The sequence below is a fragment of the Pseudonaja textilis genome, chromosome 5 (assembly GCF_049901715.1).
Source record: "Pseudonaja textilis isolate UNSWEBS1 chromosome 5, rPseTex1.2, whole genome shotgun sequence".
Classification (NCBI taxonomy): Eukaryota; Metazoa; Chordata; class Lepidosauria; order Squamata; family Elapidae; genus Pseudonaja; species Pseudonaja textilis.
The window spans coordinates 75,470,226-75,487,330 of NC_141994.1; the positions used below are offsets into that span (position 1 = coordinate 75,470,226).

At 52.4% G+C, this 17,105-nt stretch overlaps 2 protein-coding genes across 3 annotated transcripts in view; one reads left to right on the forward strand and one right to left on the reverse strand.

Moving 5' to 3' along the window:
* Positions 1-17,105, reverse strand: part of ARSA (arylsulfatase A) — a 175,799-nt gene that overhangs the window by 66,927 nt on the left and 91,767 nt on the right. The gene's annotated exons all lie outside the window — the stretch shown is intronic.
* RABL2B (RAB, member of RAS oncogene family like 2B) lies at positions 95-11,223 on the forward strand. Of its 2 annotated transcripts, XM_087935410.1 has the most exons (9): positions 95-552; positions 585-706; positions 2,523-2,552; positions 4,051-4,130; positions 5,177-5,256; positions 6,036-6,147; positions 9,070-9,167; positions 9,285-9,368; positions 10,828-11,223. In XM_087935410.1, exons 2-9 carry the CDS (start codon positions 585-587, stop codon positions 10,921-10,923), a joined length of 702 nt encoding a protein of 233 aa, XP_087791536.1. In that variant the 5' UTR covers positions 95-552; the 3' UTR covers positions 10,924-11,223. The 2 variants fall into 2 exon arrangements, with proteins under 2 accessions (XP_087791536.1, XP_087791537.1); XM_087935411.1 differs by having other exon boundaries at positions 294-706.

Below are 17,105 nucleotides of genomic sequence, written 5' to 3' on the forward strand. Positions count from 1 at the left end.
CCCCTCCTCCCCCCCGCCCAGGCCGGTTTGCCAAGGGAAGCAGGAAGAGAGCGGCGAGTGTGACGCTTTTGCACACTTCCTGCCTCCCGGCCCACTTTTGCACGTCTTTCCGCGCTTGCAACTCAACACTCCGTTCCTGCCCACGCGCACGCACAGCGGTGGGCGAGCGAGGCAGAGGCTGTGACACCCTTGCACACTTTGGCACCCAATCCCGCTTGCAAGTGTCTTTGCACGTTTTTGCACGCCCGGCGTCTCCTCCCCCCCTCGCCTCCCCCTTTTAGGGGGCTTTGCCAGGGGAAGCGAGGGGCGGCAAGCAGGCGCCCGCCTGCCGCCTTCCTCCTCCTCCTCCTCCCAGCCCCGCGGGGCCGCGCGCAGCATCCGGCCGGTCGCCTGGCAGCCGAGCCGGCGTCTCCTGGGCGGGGTGGTGGGAGGGAGGGAGGGACGCCCGCGGGCGCAGCCTTGCAGAGCGTTTGGGGGAGGGCTTGCTTTTCCCCCACCCCACCCCAGCCTTCCCTCCCTCCCTCCCTGCCCGGGACCCTCGCCGCCTGCCTGCCTCCCTCCGGCAAGCCGGGCCGCGGGGCCGCATGGCCAAGCCGGGGGGTCCCGAGGGGGAGCCCCCCAACGCGGCTCTGGACCAGGACAAGTACGACGCGGAGGAGAACGTGAAGATCATCTGCCTGGGCGACAGCGCCGTGGGCAAGTCCAAGTGAGTGGGGGGGCCGGGACCCCCCCTCTTCCTCCCCGGTCAACGCCCCCACCGCCCCAGCCTCGCCTCGAGGGGAGCGTTGGGAGTTGCGCAACCGTTGCGCAGGGATCCGCTGCTGTGCGTGCCGACCCCCCCTCCGGACCCGGAGCCCCTGGCGGGGGTCGCGAGGCCCCCTCAACTCTGCAGCCCAGGCCCCACATCGCCCCCCTCACCAGAAACCCCCCCATGCCCGATGGGGGCATCGGAGTAGAGGGGGCTCAACTGACACCCCCCCCAGAGGTAATGGGAGTGGGGGACGCGGTGTGAAAGTCCCAGGAGGGGAGGGGGCTCTTGCCGGGCCCCCCCTGCCCCCCACTTCCAGGGTGGCCACCGGAGGGCCCAGCAGCTGCGCCAGATGGCCCAGGTGCTGTGATGCGCCCGTTTAGATGATCTCTAGGGTCACCCTGGGAATGGACGTCCTTCCCTCTCTCAGCTTGAGACCCTTCAAGGGTTGCAGGTCGGGTGGAGTCGCAGCAGGCAGTTCGCACAACCTCCACAACCCTGTCTGTGGGGAAAGGAGGGAGGCACCTTCACACCGTCAGCTGAGATTGCTTTCAACCTTCCTCCTGGGGCCTCTCTGGGCGGGCGATTTTCTTGCCGACGTTTCGTCACCCAACTAGGTTACATTATCAGTGCTAGAAGGAAGAGGGGATGGAGGAGTGGAAGAGGAGGACTGTGGGGTCCCTGGTGCTCTCTGAGCTGGGTGGTTTCCTTGCAGACGTTTCATGACCCAACTAGGGAACATCATCAGTGCTAGAAGGGAGTAGAGTTTATGGAGCAGGAGGAGGAAGAGGAGGAGGAGGAGGAGGGAGGGATGGAAGAGAAGGAGGAGGAGAGAAAGAAGGAGAGGAAAAAATGGGAAGGAGGAAGAGGAGGGAGGGAGGGAAGGAAGGACCCTGATAATGGTGCAGTGGTTAGAATGCAGTATAGCAGGTTAACTCACTGCTCACTGCCAGCCGTTCGATCCTGACCGGCTCCAGGTTGACTCAGCCTTCTGCCCGTCCCAGGTGGGTAAAACGAGGACCCAGAGTGTTGGGGGTCAGAGGTTGAGGGCTGGGAAGCCGTATATTAGGCTAAGGGCTGCTGCTGCTGCTATTTGGACAGTGGTTGATCCAAAATCTGTCGATTCAATGGTACCGATGGGTAGTCCTCGACTTACGACCAGAATGGAGCCCAGAATTTACGCTGCTAACAAGTGAGAAATTTTGTTAAAACGAGTTTTGCTCCATTTTCACGACTTAACCCACGACGCGGGTTAAGTGAGTCGATAAGTAAGTCACTCGGTTGTTAAGTGACTCTGGCTTCCTCCAGGGCTTTCGCTGGTCAGAAGGTCCCAAAAGGGGGATCACGTGACCCTCCACCCCAGGACACTGCGACCGTCATAAATACAAGACGGGCCAAGCGTCCAGATTTTGATCGTGCAACCATGGGGATGCGGAAAAAGGGTGGGAAAAAAATGGTCACCCATCACTTTTTTCAGTGCCGTTGTAACTTCGAACGGTTACTAAACAGAACTGTCATAAGTCGGGGACTACCTGTATTCACTAAGAATCTGATCTAGTAGCGGTCAAGGCCAACTGGGGCCAGGTGAGAGTCCGTGGATTTCATGGGGCCGAGCAGGGTGGGTGGGTGGGGGCTGGTCTTGGGTCTCTTTTGGGGGCACGAGGACTCCAGGCCGATGGTGCGTTTTACACCCCCCTCCAAGGGACTCTGCCCGGCCGTCCCCTGCAGGAGCTGGACTCAGTTTCCTCAGTGTGGCACTTTCTCTCTTTTCCAGGCTGATGGAGCGCTTCCTCATGGAGGGATTGTATCCTTTGGAATGGGGAGGATGGGGGAGCGTGGGGGGTGGCCTCTCCTCGGCTCTCGGGGGACCAAAACCCACCGGAGTTTCTTCCAAAGAAACCAGGCCTCCCAAATCGCGGAACCCGGCAGATTCGGATGGTGCAAAGGAGGAGATAATTGGAAATTAGTCAGGGGTAGTTTTCCCAGGTGGCAACAGGGCCTTTCCGCCAGGGTGGCCTCTATCTATCTACTCCATCCATCTATCTACTCTATCTCTCCATCTACGCTATCTCTATTATCTACAGTCTCTATCTCTATCTAGCTACAATATCTGTCTATCTTTATTGTCTGTCTCTATATCTATCTATCTCTATCTACTCTATCTCTATCTACCTATCTATCTATAGTATCTATCTCTATCTATCTATCTATCTATCTACAGTATCTATCTCTATCTACAGTATCTATATCTCTATCTCTATATCTATCCACTCTATCTCTGTCTGTCTATATATCTATCTATCGTATCTATCTCTATCTATCTACAGTATCTATATCTATCTCTATCTACAGTATCTGTCTATATCTCTATCATCTTTTATTTATCTAATTCTATATATCTCTATCAATCTCTATATCTCTATATATCTATCTCTATCAACTCTATCTCTATCTATGTATCTCTATCTATCTATCCACAGTATCTCTCTGTCTAATCTATCTCTCTGTATCTATAGGTATCCATTCCTATAGTCTCTCATCTATCTGTCCGTCTCTCTCTCTCTCTCTTCTATCTGTCCATCATCCATCTATTATGTACTATCTATCTATTTTTGTCTATCCATCATATATTCTATCTATCTGTCTATCATCAATCTATCCCTCCATCCTGATAATCTCTCATCTACACTATTTATATATCCATGTATCATGTTCTGTCTCTCTACCCTCTCTATATATCTCTCGGTCCTCGATCCACCCACCCCTATAATCTCTCATGTATCTATATATCCATAGATCATGTTCATTCTATCATTCTACCTACCCCGAAACTAAATTATTGAAATAATTAAAGCTATAATTAAAATACAGGAAGCCCTTGACTTACGACCACAATTGAGTCCCAAACGTCCGCTGCTAAGCAGGGCAGTTGATATACAGGTTTTGCCCCGTTTTACGGCCTTCCTTGTGATTCCCTGCGGTTGTTCAGGGAGCCACGCGGTTGTGAAATGAGCCTGGCTTCCCCATTGACTTTGCCCTGCCAGAAGGTTGACCAGGAATGATAGAAGGTCTCCACAGCCTTGAGCAGGGGGTTCGACTGGAAGACCTCTGGGGTCCCTTCTGGCCGTATGATTCTCCGTCCTGTTCTAACACTGTCCGAAACTCATGCAAGGGTTGGGTGGACTGGTGTGTGTGGAAGCAGTCAAGATGGGCCTGCCTCTTCTGAGGAACCTCTACTCTGCTTCTTCCTCCCTGAAGACCACCATGGTCTCCCACCTCCTTTCCTTGACCCTGGCCCACAGCAAACCCCAGCAGCTCTCGACCTTTGCCCTGACCCTCTACAAGTACACAGCCACCGTGGACGGCAAGACAGTCCTTGTAGGTAAGTGCTCGCTGGAGGCAGTGGTGGAGGCCGCAGTGTAGATGTTCCGTCCTAGGCTTTCCCCCAAGAGCACGAAGCCAACTCTGGAGTCCCGGCAAAACCTCTTTTATTAAATGGATGTGAATTTATTGCATTCACATTCTGGCAAAGAGTCTTGCAAAGGTAGAATTATTAGCTCAGGCCTTATCTATCCTGGAAAGCAGCCCGGTAAATAGCTCCACACACAGTGCTGACAAGGAAGGGCTGGGCAAAGAGTCTCTAGGTTACACGGACAAACTGCACGAGGCTGGAACGAACGAGCGAGCAAGTTGTTTCCTGCAAAAGCCCCCTCCCCTTTTGCTCCTCTTTTAATCCTGATGGGAGGGGCCGTTCATCGTCCACCTGTGACCCTCACTCACACGTCGATCCAGCTTTCTCAACTGTTCTTGTCTTCTGGTAGTCCTGTGCATACACAGGCTGGGAACCGGTTCCAGAAGCTCCCCCGCCTCACTGCTGTCTGAGCCCAAAGGCAGCTGATGGCCCCATCCCTGCCTCTGATGCAGAGCCCTCCTCCGGGCCTTTCTCAGCCTCCAAGACTGGCCCAGGTTCCTCCCTCAACCTCCTCATTACTGTCCAACTCTGCTGCCAGCTCCGTCAGCCGCCGGCAGGCCCTCTCCCTGATCTCATTGGATGGGACCCCGTTCTGATAAAACACACCTGTCCATGGCTTGAAGCTGCCCACGGAAGGGCTGAGAAGCTTGCTGGGTGGAAGGTCCCCCTGGACATTGGGTCTCAGCAGAAGATCCGTGATCGATCTCTCTCTCTCTGTCCCCTACACGGGCTCTCAGAGTCCACATACCCCCAGGAGACCCCGAGTTGGAGGAGGCTGACTTAATGGATCTTCTGACTTTAGAGAAACGGCCCGTTTGAACGTGGCTGGACTTCAACTCCTTGCTGGCCGGAGAGTTGAAGTCCACCCATCTTCAACTGCCAAGGTTGAGAGATGGAGACATTATTATGTTGGTTTAAGTGGATCCTTTGTGAGCTGCGGGATTCCTGCTTTCCAGACTTCTGGGACACAGCCGGCCAGGAGCGTTTCCAGAGCATGCACGCGTCCTACTACCACAAAGCCCATGCTTGCATCATGGTAAGGAAACGGACGCCTGGGGTTTGCGGTGGGAATGCTTGAGTGAGGGATCTCTTCGGGCTGGTAGAGAGCCTTCTTCTGACTCCGGGGCCTCGGTTGTCCTGATGTGGGTGGGACAGAGTCTTCCCCATTTTTCTTGGCCCTCCACAAGGGAGGGGCCACAAATCCAGAAGAGTATCTTCTCCAGCTCATTCCATGTCCCGTCTTCCCCCCAATGCCACGGCAGCCATGGAGTCACCACACTCAGCCCTGATCAGTGATGGGATTCCAAGAATGTTACTACCGGGTCTGGTGGGTGTGGCTTGGTGGGCATGGCAGGGGAAGGATACTGCAAAATCCCCCTTCCCTCCCCACCCCGCTGACCTGCTTTCCAGCTCCGTTCTCCTGGGCAGGGCAACCAAAGGAGACCCAGCCAATCAACTGGGACTCAATGGGAGGCGGAGAAGAAGAGATGGGGTTGGCGGGGCCAGTCGGAGGCGGGATTGGCCGGTTCTCCAAATCTCTAAAAATTTCTGCTACCAGTTCAGGAAAACCGTTCAGAACCGGCTGAATACTCACCTCTGGTCCTGATCAGTGGTGGGATTCAAATTATTTTACTAACGGTTCTTTGGGTGTGGCATGGCTTGGCGGGCGTGAGCAAGCCTACCACCGTCTAGTAGATGTTTCTCCTGGGACCGTTTGCACCCTTGCAGCTTCCTCCCACCGGGATCTGAGATTTGGGTTGTCGTTTGATTAGCGCATGGTCAGCCGTCCTCCCCTTCTCTCCCCCTCCCTTCCAGGTGTTTGATGTCCAGCGGAAGGTCACCTACAAGAACCTGACCAACTGGTATAAGGAGCTGCGTGAATTCCGGCCTCAGATCCCTTGTATCGTAGTGGCCAATAAGATCGATGGTGGGTCCCCTCCCCTTTTTCCCCTTTGGGGGGGAGGGGATCCAGCCCCTTCTTGGGCAAGGGGGAAAACCTTCAGCCCTTCAGGCTTTAAGACCACACCACCCCCATTGCCCCAAGGCGGCTTAGCCAGTGGCGGAGAACATCACCGCGGAGCTTCCTCTGAAAGCTGCACCAACCGGTCTGGAACGAAAAAGAGGTTTTTCCATTGGAAAACGCAATATAACAGAGAGTGGGAAGGGGCCTCGAAGGTCTTGTAGTCCAACCCCCCGCCCAAGGAGGAAACTCTATGCTGTATCACACAAATGGGGGTCCAGTCCCTTCTTAAAGAGGTCAGTGTGAAATCCTGGGTGTGATGAAGGATTTTAGTTTCCCCTACTCAAAGTTGCATCTCCCATCCAGCCAGGGGTCTCTGTCCCAACCATGGCCATTTCTACCCATGTGTGTGTACGTACGTATGTATGTGTGTACATACTTATTTTAACAGTTTTTATACATTTTCACATTACATACATAGGTGCTTAGTGAAAGTGTATTGTAAAGCTAAGGTGGCTGAGGAACTCTGGGAGTTGAAGTCCACAGGTCCTAAAGTTGCCAAGGTTGGAGGCGCCTGGTCTGGACCATTTTATTTCTACATAATCATACTCTTCCCTCTCCTAATTTCTCTCTCTGCTATCCAACCATTTGTAACACAAGCCCTGTGTTCGAAAATGCTCCGTGTCTCCTTTTTTCCTTTTCTTTTTAGTGTCAATCTATCCATTTCCGCACAAGTATACAATTTTTTTTAATTCCATCTTCTAAAAATAAGCTTTGGGCTACCAGATCGGGAGCTTTATTATCAAGCAGCTCTATTAACACAGGCGAGAGAATGGATAAATCTTAAGGCACAGAAGGTTACTGTTTTCAGAAGGTCACTATCTCCAGTTAGGATGGCATCCTTTTTTACTGTATGGTAAAAGTAAAACTCATAGGTATTTTCAAAGATATTATGTAAGAAATGCTCTGTTTTTAGTATGTATTTATTTAGATCTATATGGCCGCCCCACCCACTCTGGGCAGCTTACAAACAATCAAGAACCCAACATATATAACATCGGATATATAATGCAGGACAGGTGATATACATGGACACACCTCGGTATGCACAACACCAGGTGGGCTGCTGCATTTTGCACCAGTTGGAGGTTTCTTTTCAAGATGTGTGCGGATGTATTGAGACTCTAGTCCCAGGAATGAAAGGCGAGGTCTCCCAACAACCCTGAGATAGGCCCTGAGCCCATGTTTGGGTAGTATGTGTGCTTATCTTCAATCATGGTTAGATTTTGGGGAGGTTAACGTGTGGTAAGTGGTAGCTTAGTCTTGCCTCCAGAAGTTGTGAATGCTCCAACCATGGAAGTTTTCAAGAAGAGATGGGACAACCCTTTGTCTGAAATGGTATAAGGTTGGACTAGAAGACCTCCAAAGTCCCTTCCGACTCTTATTCTGTTGTGTTCTGCCTGTATTTGATTCCTGTCGCTCTTCCTCTACGGAGAAGTTGGGCTGCAGAAGCGGGCAGCCATTTTGGGGCCAGGGAAATGCATCATTCATTTTAAAATGGTGCACATCCACAACATGAATTCAGTCATTTCTGGGACGGGGCAGAAACGTTTTAAGGCTTTGGGGGCAAAACCTTTAAGAGAAGGGATGTGGATGTGTTAAGTCAACACATCCACGTTGTCCTTGTCTCTTCCCTGAAGAAAGAAAAGAGAAAAAAATGGATGGGCTTAAGCAGAGCTCTCCAAACTTGGCCACTTTAAGACTTGTGGACTTCAAGTCCCAGAATTCTCCAGCCAGCTCTGCTGTGATATTCTCTAGCATGCTAGGCTATGCTGGCTGGAGAATCCTGGGAGTTGAAGTCCACAAGTCTTAAAGTGGCCAAGTTTGGGGACCTGTCTTCACCTGGCCCACCTCCAGTGGGGCCTCCAGACTGAGAGACTGAATTTCTCAGTCTCTCAGAAATTCAGAGGAAGCTGCTGCTGGTTTCCACAGAGAAGCGAGCTGAAGACCTTGGACAACCATTTGTCTGGAATTGTATAGGGTTTCCTGCCTGAGCAGTGGGGTTGGACTAGAGGACCTCCAAGGTCCCTCCCACCTCTGTTACTCTGTAAGAACCTGCCATGTTTGGGCAATTCATGCCTCGGTGCTTCTGGTTGCAAACTCAGCAGTTGGGTTATTTCAGTCAACAAATTGACTGAAATTCCTGACAGTGAAGACAATTCACCAGGGGAACAACTTGTCTCCAGAAGTTGTGAAGGCTGCAACACTGGAGTTTTTTGAAGAGATGTTGGACAACCATTTGTCTGAAGTGGTGTAGGGGGTTGGACTAGAACCGTGATGGCGAACCTATGGAACACCTGCCACAGGTGGCACGCAGAGCCATTTGTGCCGGCACATGAGCCCCAGCCAAATTTACCTGCCCTGTGCACGTGAGCGCCTCCCAGCTGTTTTTTTGCCTGTTTGGGGCCTTTTCGCCCTCCCAGAGGCTCGAGAGAAGCCTCTGCAGCCTTTGGAGGCCGAAAAACAGGCCGGAAGTGCCGCGGGCCTGTTTTTCGGCCTCCAAAGGCTGCAGAGGCTTCTCTCGAGCCTCTGGGAAGGCGAAAAAGGCCTCAAACGGGTGAAAATCAGCTGGGAGGTGCTCACATGCGCAGTGCGAGTAAGGGGGCGGGGTATTGCACGTGCATGCGCAGGAGGGCACATTGCATCGTGGGTGTTGGCACACACGTGTGCTTTCGGCACACCACAACAAAAAGGGTTGCCATCCCTGGACTAGAAGATCTCCAAGGCCCCTTCTATTCTAATTAAGCCTGTGGGTCCTTCCTTGTCTTGGGCTGCGTCATCTGGGGCCCTCCTGAGGTCATCCGGCTCTCTCTCTCTCTCGTTTTCTAGCTGACCTGAAGGCCACGCAGAAAAGTTTCAACTTCCCCAAGAAGCTCAACCTGCCTCTCTACTTCGTCTCCGCAGCAGACGGCACCAACGTTGTGAAGGTGGTTGAGGGAGGCTTGGATTCCTGGCCGAGGGGGTGGCGGGGGGTATGCGGGGGCAGGGAAGGGGCCCCCAGCGGTGGTCTCCCCCCGGTTGACCCTCTGCGTTCCCTTCCGCAGCTCTTCAGCGATGCCATCAAAATGGCCGTGGCCTACAAGCAGAACTCGGGCGACTTTATGGACGAAGTCCTGAAGGAGCTGGACGTAAGAGGGGCTCCCTGGGCGCTCTTTGGGGTTGGAGGCCCAAAGGCCCCCCCCCGGAAATTGGCTCTTGGGTGGGGTGGGGGGGGAGAAGGCCTTTCAGGGGGCCTCTGGGGGGTCTGTGGTGTGGCTTCTAATCGCTAACCACGGTGGCAGGGAGCCGCAGTTAGAGGGCGGTTTGTGTGCCCGGCAGCCCTGAGGGTTATTTTCCCTGACTTTGGTTTTCTCAGGTGGGGGGACCCCTCCCTTCCCTCCCTCTTTCCTGACTGCTTCATTCCTTTCCTCTCTCCCTCCTCACCTCCTTTCCTTCTAGCCTCCCTCTTTCCTTCCTCTCTCCCTTTCTACACCTCACTTCCTCCCCTGTTTTCTCCTCTCCTCCCGTTTTCTATTCTTCTTTTCTTCCCTTTTTCTTCTCTCCTCCCTCTTTCCTTCCTCCCTTTCCTTCCTGCCTGCCTCTTTCCTTCCTTCTTTCCTTACTTCCTTTCTGCCTCTCTTTCCTCCCTCCTGCCTGCCTGCCTCTCCTTCCTTCCTCTCTCATTCTTCCTTCCTTCTTTGCTCTTCCTTCCTCCCTCTCTCACTCTCCTTCCTTTCTTCCTCTCTGTCTGCTTCCTTTCCTCTTCCTTCCTTCCTTCCTTCCACTTCCTTCCTCTCACTCCTTCCTTCTTTCTTTCCTCTCTCTCACCTTCCTTCCTTCTTTCTCTCTCTGACCTTTCTTCCTCTTCCTTCCTTTTCTCTCTCACCTTCCTTCCTTCCTCTTCCTTCCTTCCTCTCTTCCTCCCTTCCTCTTCCTTCCTTCTTTTCTCTCTCTCCACTCTACTTCCTTTCTTCCTCTCTGTCTGCTTCCTTCTTCCTCTTCCTTCCTTCCTTCCTTCCTTCCTTCCTTCCATTTCCTTCCTCTCACTCCCCTTCCTTCTTTCTTTCTCTCTCTGACCTTCCTTCCTTCTTTCTCTCTCTCACCTTCCTTCCTTCCTCTTCTTTCCTTCCTCTCTCTCCCTTCCTCTTCCTTCCTTTCTCACCTTCCTTCCTCTTCCTTCCTTCCTCTCTCACCTCCCTTCCTCTTCCTTCCTTCTTTCTTCTCTCTCTCACTCTCCTTCCTTTCTTCCTCTCTGTCTGCTTCCTTCCTTCCTCTTCCTTCCTTCTCTCTCACCTTCCTTCCTTCCTCTTCCTTCTTTCTCTCTCTCACCTCCCTTCTTCTTCCTTCCTTCCTTCTCTCTCTCTCTCTCACCTCCTTCCTCTTCCTTCCTTCTCTCTCTCATCTTCCTTCCTTCCTCTTCTTTCCTTCCTCTCTCTCTCCCTTCCTCTTCCTTCCTTCTCTCTCCCTCTCACCTTCCTTCCTTCCACCCATCCGTCTGGAAGCCTTCTCTTGCCATCCTCCATCTGCTGAAGCCTGGCTGTGGCCGCTGCCCTCGAAGAGCCCGGGTGTGGGGCACCCCTTCTGACCCCCTTCCCTGTTTCCCTGCAGAATTTTGACCTAGAGGTGAAGGAGGAGGACTCCCCCACGGAGGAGACCAGCCAAGGGGCGCCTTCCCCGGTCCACCTGAGCCCTAGGAACGAGTGACCATGGGCCTCCACCTGCACCAGGACAGAGACTGTGGGCAGCCCCCCCCTCCCCCCACTCAGCGGAGGCAACCGGGGACCCCCGAGGAGGCCAGCGGATGGAGGTCACCTCTGCCGCCCTTGGGAGGAGGAGGAGGGGGCGGAGGGAGGACCAGGCTTCCTAGCCCAGAGAAGAGGGGCTCCGCTGGGCCTGGGGCTCATCCGTGCCCCCCTTTCACTTCTAGAGGGACCCGGAGTCTATCTTCTTGTTGTTGTTGTTGTTGAAAAGATTCCACCTGGAGAAATAAATTTTGGAAATCTAGGAACTGGCCAGGTAGCTTCTCTGAGAAAGCAAAGTCGCTCCCGATTGTGTGTGTGTGTGTGTGCGGGGGGCGACCTCTGGTTGCGTTGTACCCCGAGAAAAAGAAGGGGTGAAGATGGCCTTGCGCTGGGTCGGGTCTTCTGCAGCAGAGGAACACAAGCACAGGGAGCCCCGCAGGTGAGCCGAGTTGTGTGAGGCAATCACAGCCCGGTGTGAGGTCTTCACAAGAGACTGTGATACCCCCCTGAAAGCCCCAAAAAAAGAGACGCCTCCTGGCACCCTCCCCGCCCCTTTTCCAGACCAGGGAATGCCAAGAAGTATGTGCTCATCTACACAAACGGAAGAGGAACGTGTACCCGAAACTCCCGAATGCAGGTAGCCCTCGATTTACAACTCCCATGGAGCCCAAAAATTATGTCACGGAGTGTGAAATGTGTTAAAATGAATTTTTGCCCGTTTTATGACCTTTTTTTGCCACCGTTGTTAAGTGTATCACTGCAGTTGTTCAGTTAGTGACATGGTCGTTAAGTGAATCGGGCTTCCCCGCTGGCTTTCCTTGTCAGAAGGTCGCAAAAGGAGTTGAAGTCCACAAATCTTAAAGTGGCCAAGTGTTGGAGGCCCCTGTTTTACAGGACCTCTAGGACTTTGCCTTGTGTGACCTCTCTAGGACTTTGCTTTATGGTAAATACAACTTGGCCAACAAGACTGGGGGAGGAAGGAGCCTTCGGGAGTGATCCAAATGAACCCCGCCAGTTAAACGGATCGGTTGCCTAAAGGGGATCTCCGTGACCTAATCATGTGAGCAAACGGATCCAATGGGACACATTGTCCCAACGTCGATCCAACGCAGGTTGTCCTGGATTTAACACAGTTCATTTAAAGACCGTTCAAAGTTGCAACGACACAGGAAAAGAAGTTTTTCGCGCTGACAGCCGCCCTGGTCACGTGATCAAAATCGAGATGCTTGGCAACTGGTTCGTATTTATGACGGTTGCAGCGTCCCTCGGATTGTGTGAATGCATATCAACCAGTTCATCAATACGAACCAGAATTCTGGGAATTGAAGTCCACTAGTCTTGAAGTGGCCACGGTTGGAGACCCCGACTGTAAAAGCAAGCCTTCTCTAGGAATTCAGACACTGTCTTCTTCAAGCGGCCGGTCCCCGTTTCTCTGGGTTTCACAGAGTGAGTGGCCATTAGGTGGAGAAAGACTTCGTGGTCAGCCATAATGCGCTAAAATGGCCGCCGTTTCACAGTTTCGGTTTGTGATAGCTGATCAATTCCCTGACCCAGCAGGGAGGGAGGATGGACTCCCTTAGCAAAGGGCTCTTCGCCTTTTCAGGAATCGGGGACACTGTGTGGCAGTAAAAGACCCCCAGCAGTAACTAGCACAGATAGGTGGTCTTTACTGAAAAGGCAGCCAAGATTAAGCTACCCCCACCGCCACCCCAAGCAACAGCTGCAGCGATGGGTTTCAAAACTTTTTCTTACCGGTTCGATGTGAGTGTGCGCTTCACGTGTGCATGCATAGCATTTGCAACTCACCTGCAAGCCATGTGTGTAAAACAGCAAGTGGGAGGGACCAGCAGCTGGTTGTCGGAGTGAAACTGGTTCGCTCACAGACAGGGTTGCCATCTGGCTGTTTTTCCGGCCAAATTCGAGAAATCTGGCCGTATTTCTATCTGCTTGGCCATGAAAAAAATGATGTCTCCGGCCAAGTTTATTTGGCCGGAAATTTGGCTGTACAAAAGTTGCTTGGCCGTGAAATCGGCCAGATGGCAACCCAGCCGCTCTCCTTCCCTCGCGCATGCGCGTCACCATGAGCAAAAAATAATTTGGCCGAATTTGGCTGTATTTTGACTTGAGTTTGGCCGCAGAGCCAAACTGCGATCTGGCAACCCTTCTCACAGATTATTGTTGGAGGTCCCGGTTCGGCCAAACGGGTGGAATACCACCACTGAACAGCAGGCCTTGGAAGTGAAGAAAACTGATGCATGCTGGTGCACCGTTCTTTAGACCCAGCAGTTTTGCCCTTTGGTCAAGATGACCAAGTCTACCTTCGGGTGAAGATCTGGAGAAGATCCACCTCTGATCTTCACACCAAAGGCAAGCTTGGTCTGCTGGACCCGAGTGAAAGAATGGACGCTTGGCAAGGGTAAAACTGCTGGATCTGAAGGTGGCACCGCTATACCTGTGAATGGAGCGCCGGTAAACATGTTGTGCTGCAAGGAAAGGTGCCAGCTGTGGGGTGGATTGCACCACCCAAGTTATATTTGGCACAAGAACCTGCCAACTCTTCAGTGGTCTTCAGGTGGTGGTTCTTGGCCAGACGGAGCAGCGGAAAGGCCAGCAGTGAACTGAACCAACTCCGTGTGGTCCACTTGACCGATCCGTCCATGCTTCAGAGAGCTGAGCTGGGAAGTTGTGCAAGATGCGCGGGCCGTCCAGGGCCATCAGACACATTACTTTTAAATCCCTACAGAGTCACAGCGAGGACACCTTCATGACATTGCACTGCTGTTGGGCGTCCTAAACTTGTCTAGCGTTTTAGACGTGCAACACTGACCCAACAGCGGCTGATCAAGTGTGCAGAATGGAACAATTTTTACAGCCGAATTGGCAAACGGGCTCTCCGCTTAGGAAAGACGGGTTTGGAGACATACAGGAAATCTGGGGGCGGCGGGGGACAAACGGGGAAAATGAAGACCCTGGGACCAGAATGGGTACATTTTGTAAACACATGTTGATATTTACATTTTGTAAACAATAAAACACATTGCCAAATATCTGTTATAACAAAGAAAATCTGGGGCGGAGGAGTGGGGTGGGGTGTGGAAACAGGATTTAAACTTACAGGTATATAGATTCCGATTCTTAGCCTTTGTAGAAGCCGATCTTTTGTATGAAGAGTTGTTTGTGTGCACAACAAAATATCTACACGGCCCAGTGCAACCTTGCCTTCTCCAGGCGGTGCTGAGATCCCAGGGAAAGATTAAATGCAGGGGCCTCCTTACCATCCATTGTCATGCAGCCTGCAGGACTTGCCCTGCCTGTGGTCACCGCGCTCCTGCTTCAGGAGCACCAGGCATGGGTGGAGCTCGGCTCGCACACTCCGAGCTGTGTAAAATCGCCTCAGGGACCTAGCGTGCCTCAGGTTTGCTGAGCCCTGAACAAAACTTTCATTTCTGGTTTCAATAAGTGTGCTGCCACAGCTCCCCAGAGGATGTTGCTGGCATTGCCAAAGTTCTCAACTTCGGTGGCACACCTGTGTGCCCAAGGCATGCTGGGTCTCCTTCCAGTTCACCAGGACTTGCCAGGCAGGTCATCCTCTCGTTGGCTCTCTTCCTCCTCCTCCTCCTCCTCCTCTTCCTCCTCCTCCTCTTCCTCCTCCTCCTCCTCTTCGAGAGAAGCCAGATCGCTGTCCTTGATGAGTTTCAGGTTCGACAAATCGGGCCAGACCCACACGGCATTTTTGAACTTCTTAATGACGTGCAAGGAGTTCTGAATCGTCCTCAAGAACGTTCGCACCGTGCCGTCAGTATGGGATATCTCAATGATGGGTAGGACCTCATGCTCTGCGATAGGCTGCGGGTTTGCGGGGTTCGGTTGAGCTTCGGGGTGGGCTTGCCCGGAGTTTTCAGGTTGAGGCGTGGGTTCTGGTGAGAGGTGAGACGTGGGTGGTGAGGTTGCAGGCTGGAGAGGTTGGGTCTCCGAGTGAGTTGGAGCCTCTGATGTACCTTGAAGTACGATTACAACACGGGGTGGAGTGTCAGATTCCGGTTCTGACGTGGTTTGAGGAGAATGTTGGGTCTCGGAGTAAGTCAGGGCTTCCGATGTAGTTTGGGATACGGTTACAGCATGAGTTGTGGTTTTGGATTCAGATTCAGGCATGGTTTGAGGAGAAGATTCAGTCTCAGATTGAGATAGGGCTTCTGATGTAGTTTGAGATGTAGTCACAGGCTGAGTTGTGGCTTCAACTTCTGGTTCAGGTTCTGTTTGAGGAGACGGTGGAGCTTTGGACGTAGATTGAGATATAGTTGTAGACTGTGAAGCTTCCAGTTCTGGATTTGTTCCAGGAGAAGGTTGGGATTCAGTCTGAGTTGTGGAGCCAACCTCTGTTGGAATTTCAGGCTCGGGAAGAGGTTCGGTGTTGTGTTGTGTTGAGGTGTGGAGAGTGGATTGAATTACAGGTGTGAGTGGAGAGACGCTGTCCATCTTCAATGGAGATGGAGGCTGAGGTGGAGATTTGGATAGCGGCTCAGATACCATTTCAAGCGGATGAGTGGTCTCAGGTTGATCTGTGGATTCATATAGGACTTTGGTATGAGGGAGAGATGAAGAGGACAGGACCTGGGATGTTGTGTGAGCTGAGGTTTCAGACTTGGTTGAAGTTGAAGATAAAGGTTGAGGTGAAGTTGGAGAAGAAGTTTGAGGTGAAGTTGGAGATGAAGGTTGAGGTGAAGTTGGAGAAGAAGGTTGAGGTGAAGTTGGAGATGAAGTTTGAGATGAAGTTTGAGAAGAAGGTTGAGGTGAAGTTGGAGATGAAGGTTGAGGTGAAGTTGGAGAAGAAGTTTGAGGTGAAGTTGGAGATGAAGGTTGAGGTGACATTTGCAGTGCGGATTTAATTATAGTTGCAAGCAGAGAAGGGACTTTAGACGGAGATGGAGGCTGAGGTGGAGATTTGGATACTGTCTCAGATACGATTTCAAGCGGATGAGTGGTCTCAGGTTGATCTGTGGATTCATATAGGACTTTGGTATGAGGGAGAGATGAAGAGGACAGGACCTGGGATGTTGTGTGAGCTGAGGTTTCAGACTTGGTTGAAGTTGAAGATGAAGGTTGAGGTGAAGTTGGAGAAGAAGTTTGAGGTGAAGTTGGAGATGAAGGTTGAGGTGAAGTTGGAGAAGAAGTTTGAGGTGAAGTTGGAGATGAAGGTTGAGGTGACGTTTGCAGTGAGGTTTCAATTATAGATGCAAGCAGAGAAGGGACTTTAGACGGAGATGGAGGCTGAGGTGGAGATTTGGATACCGGCTCAGATATTATTTCAATTTCAAGCAGAGGAGTGGCCTCGGGTTGAACTGTGGATGCAGGTAGCACTTTGGCATGAGAGGAAGACAAAGACGACAGGACCTGAGACGTTGTGTGAGTTGGAGGAGAAGATGAAGGTCTAGCAGGAGGTGAAGGTGGCGCTTGGGTGGTTTCAAAGAGGACTTCAATTTGGAACGTGTCTGGAGATCCGGAATGAGGTTGGCTTGTGGGGTTCAATGGGACTTTGGAGGTGGACCGGGACAAAGGTGGTCTTTTGGGCCAAAGCCGAGAGGGCACAGTGTTTGGAGGCCAGAAGAAAACTAAAGGCCGTTTTTGAGCAGTAGTTGGCAACGGAGTTGAGGGTCCTGTTGTGGTTTGGGTGGCTTCGGGAGTTGAAGGGGAGGTTTGGGTGGAAGAGCTGGGTTGAGAAGTTGATTCATTCTGGAGTGGAACCCTGATTGTGGGGATGGGCACGGGCGTGGGAGGGGGCTGGGGCATTGGGCCCGCCAGCTGCTTTATCCATGGGTAGAAGTGTTGTGTGTCAGTGTAGACACCCGGCTTGTGCACTTTCCCACAGCCCTGCCCCCAGCTTGTGATGCCAATGATCCAGAAGGGTTGAGAGCCATCTTCCTGGCACATGAGGGGGCCGCCACTGTCTCCCTGGAACAAAAACACAGGTAGGGGGAGGAGTGAGGGTCGGTCTCACACGGGAACCCAAACAAGGAAACCACCAAAGGAGGAAGAGAACGGTGGGAGGGGAGTTAGATGATGATCATCTCCAGAGGCATCTCCAGACAAGGGTGTACAAGGGGCAGCCTGTCAACCTGTAAAATATTCCTAATATTCCTGTTTTCA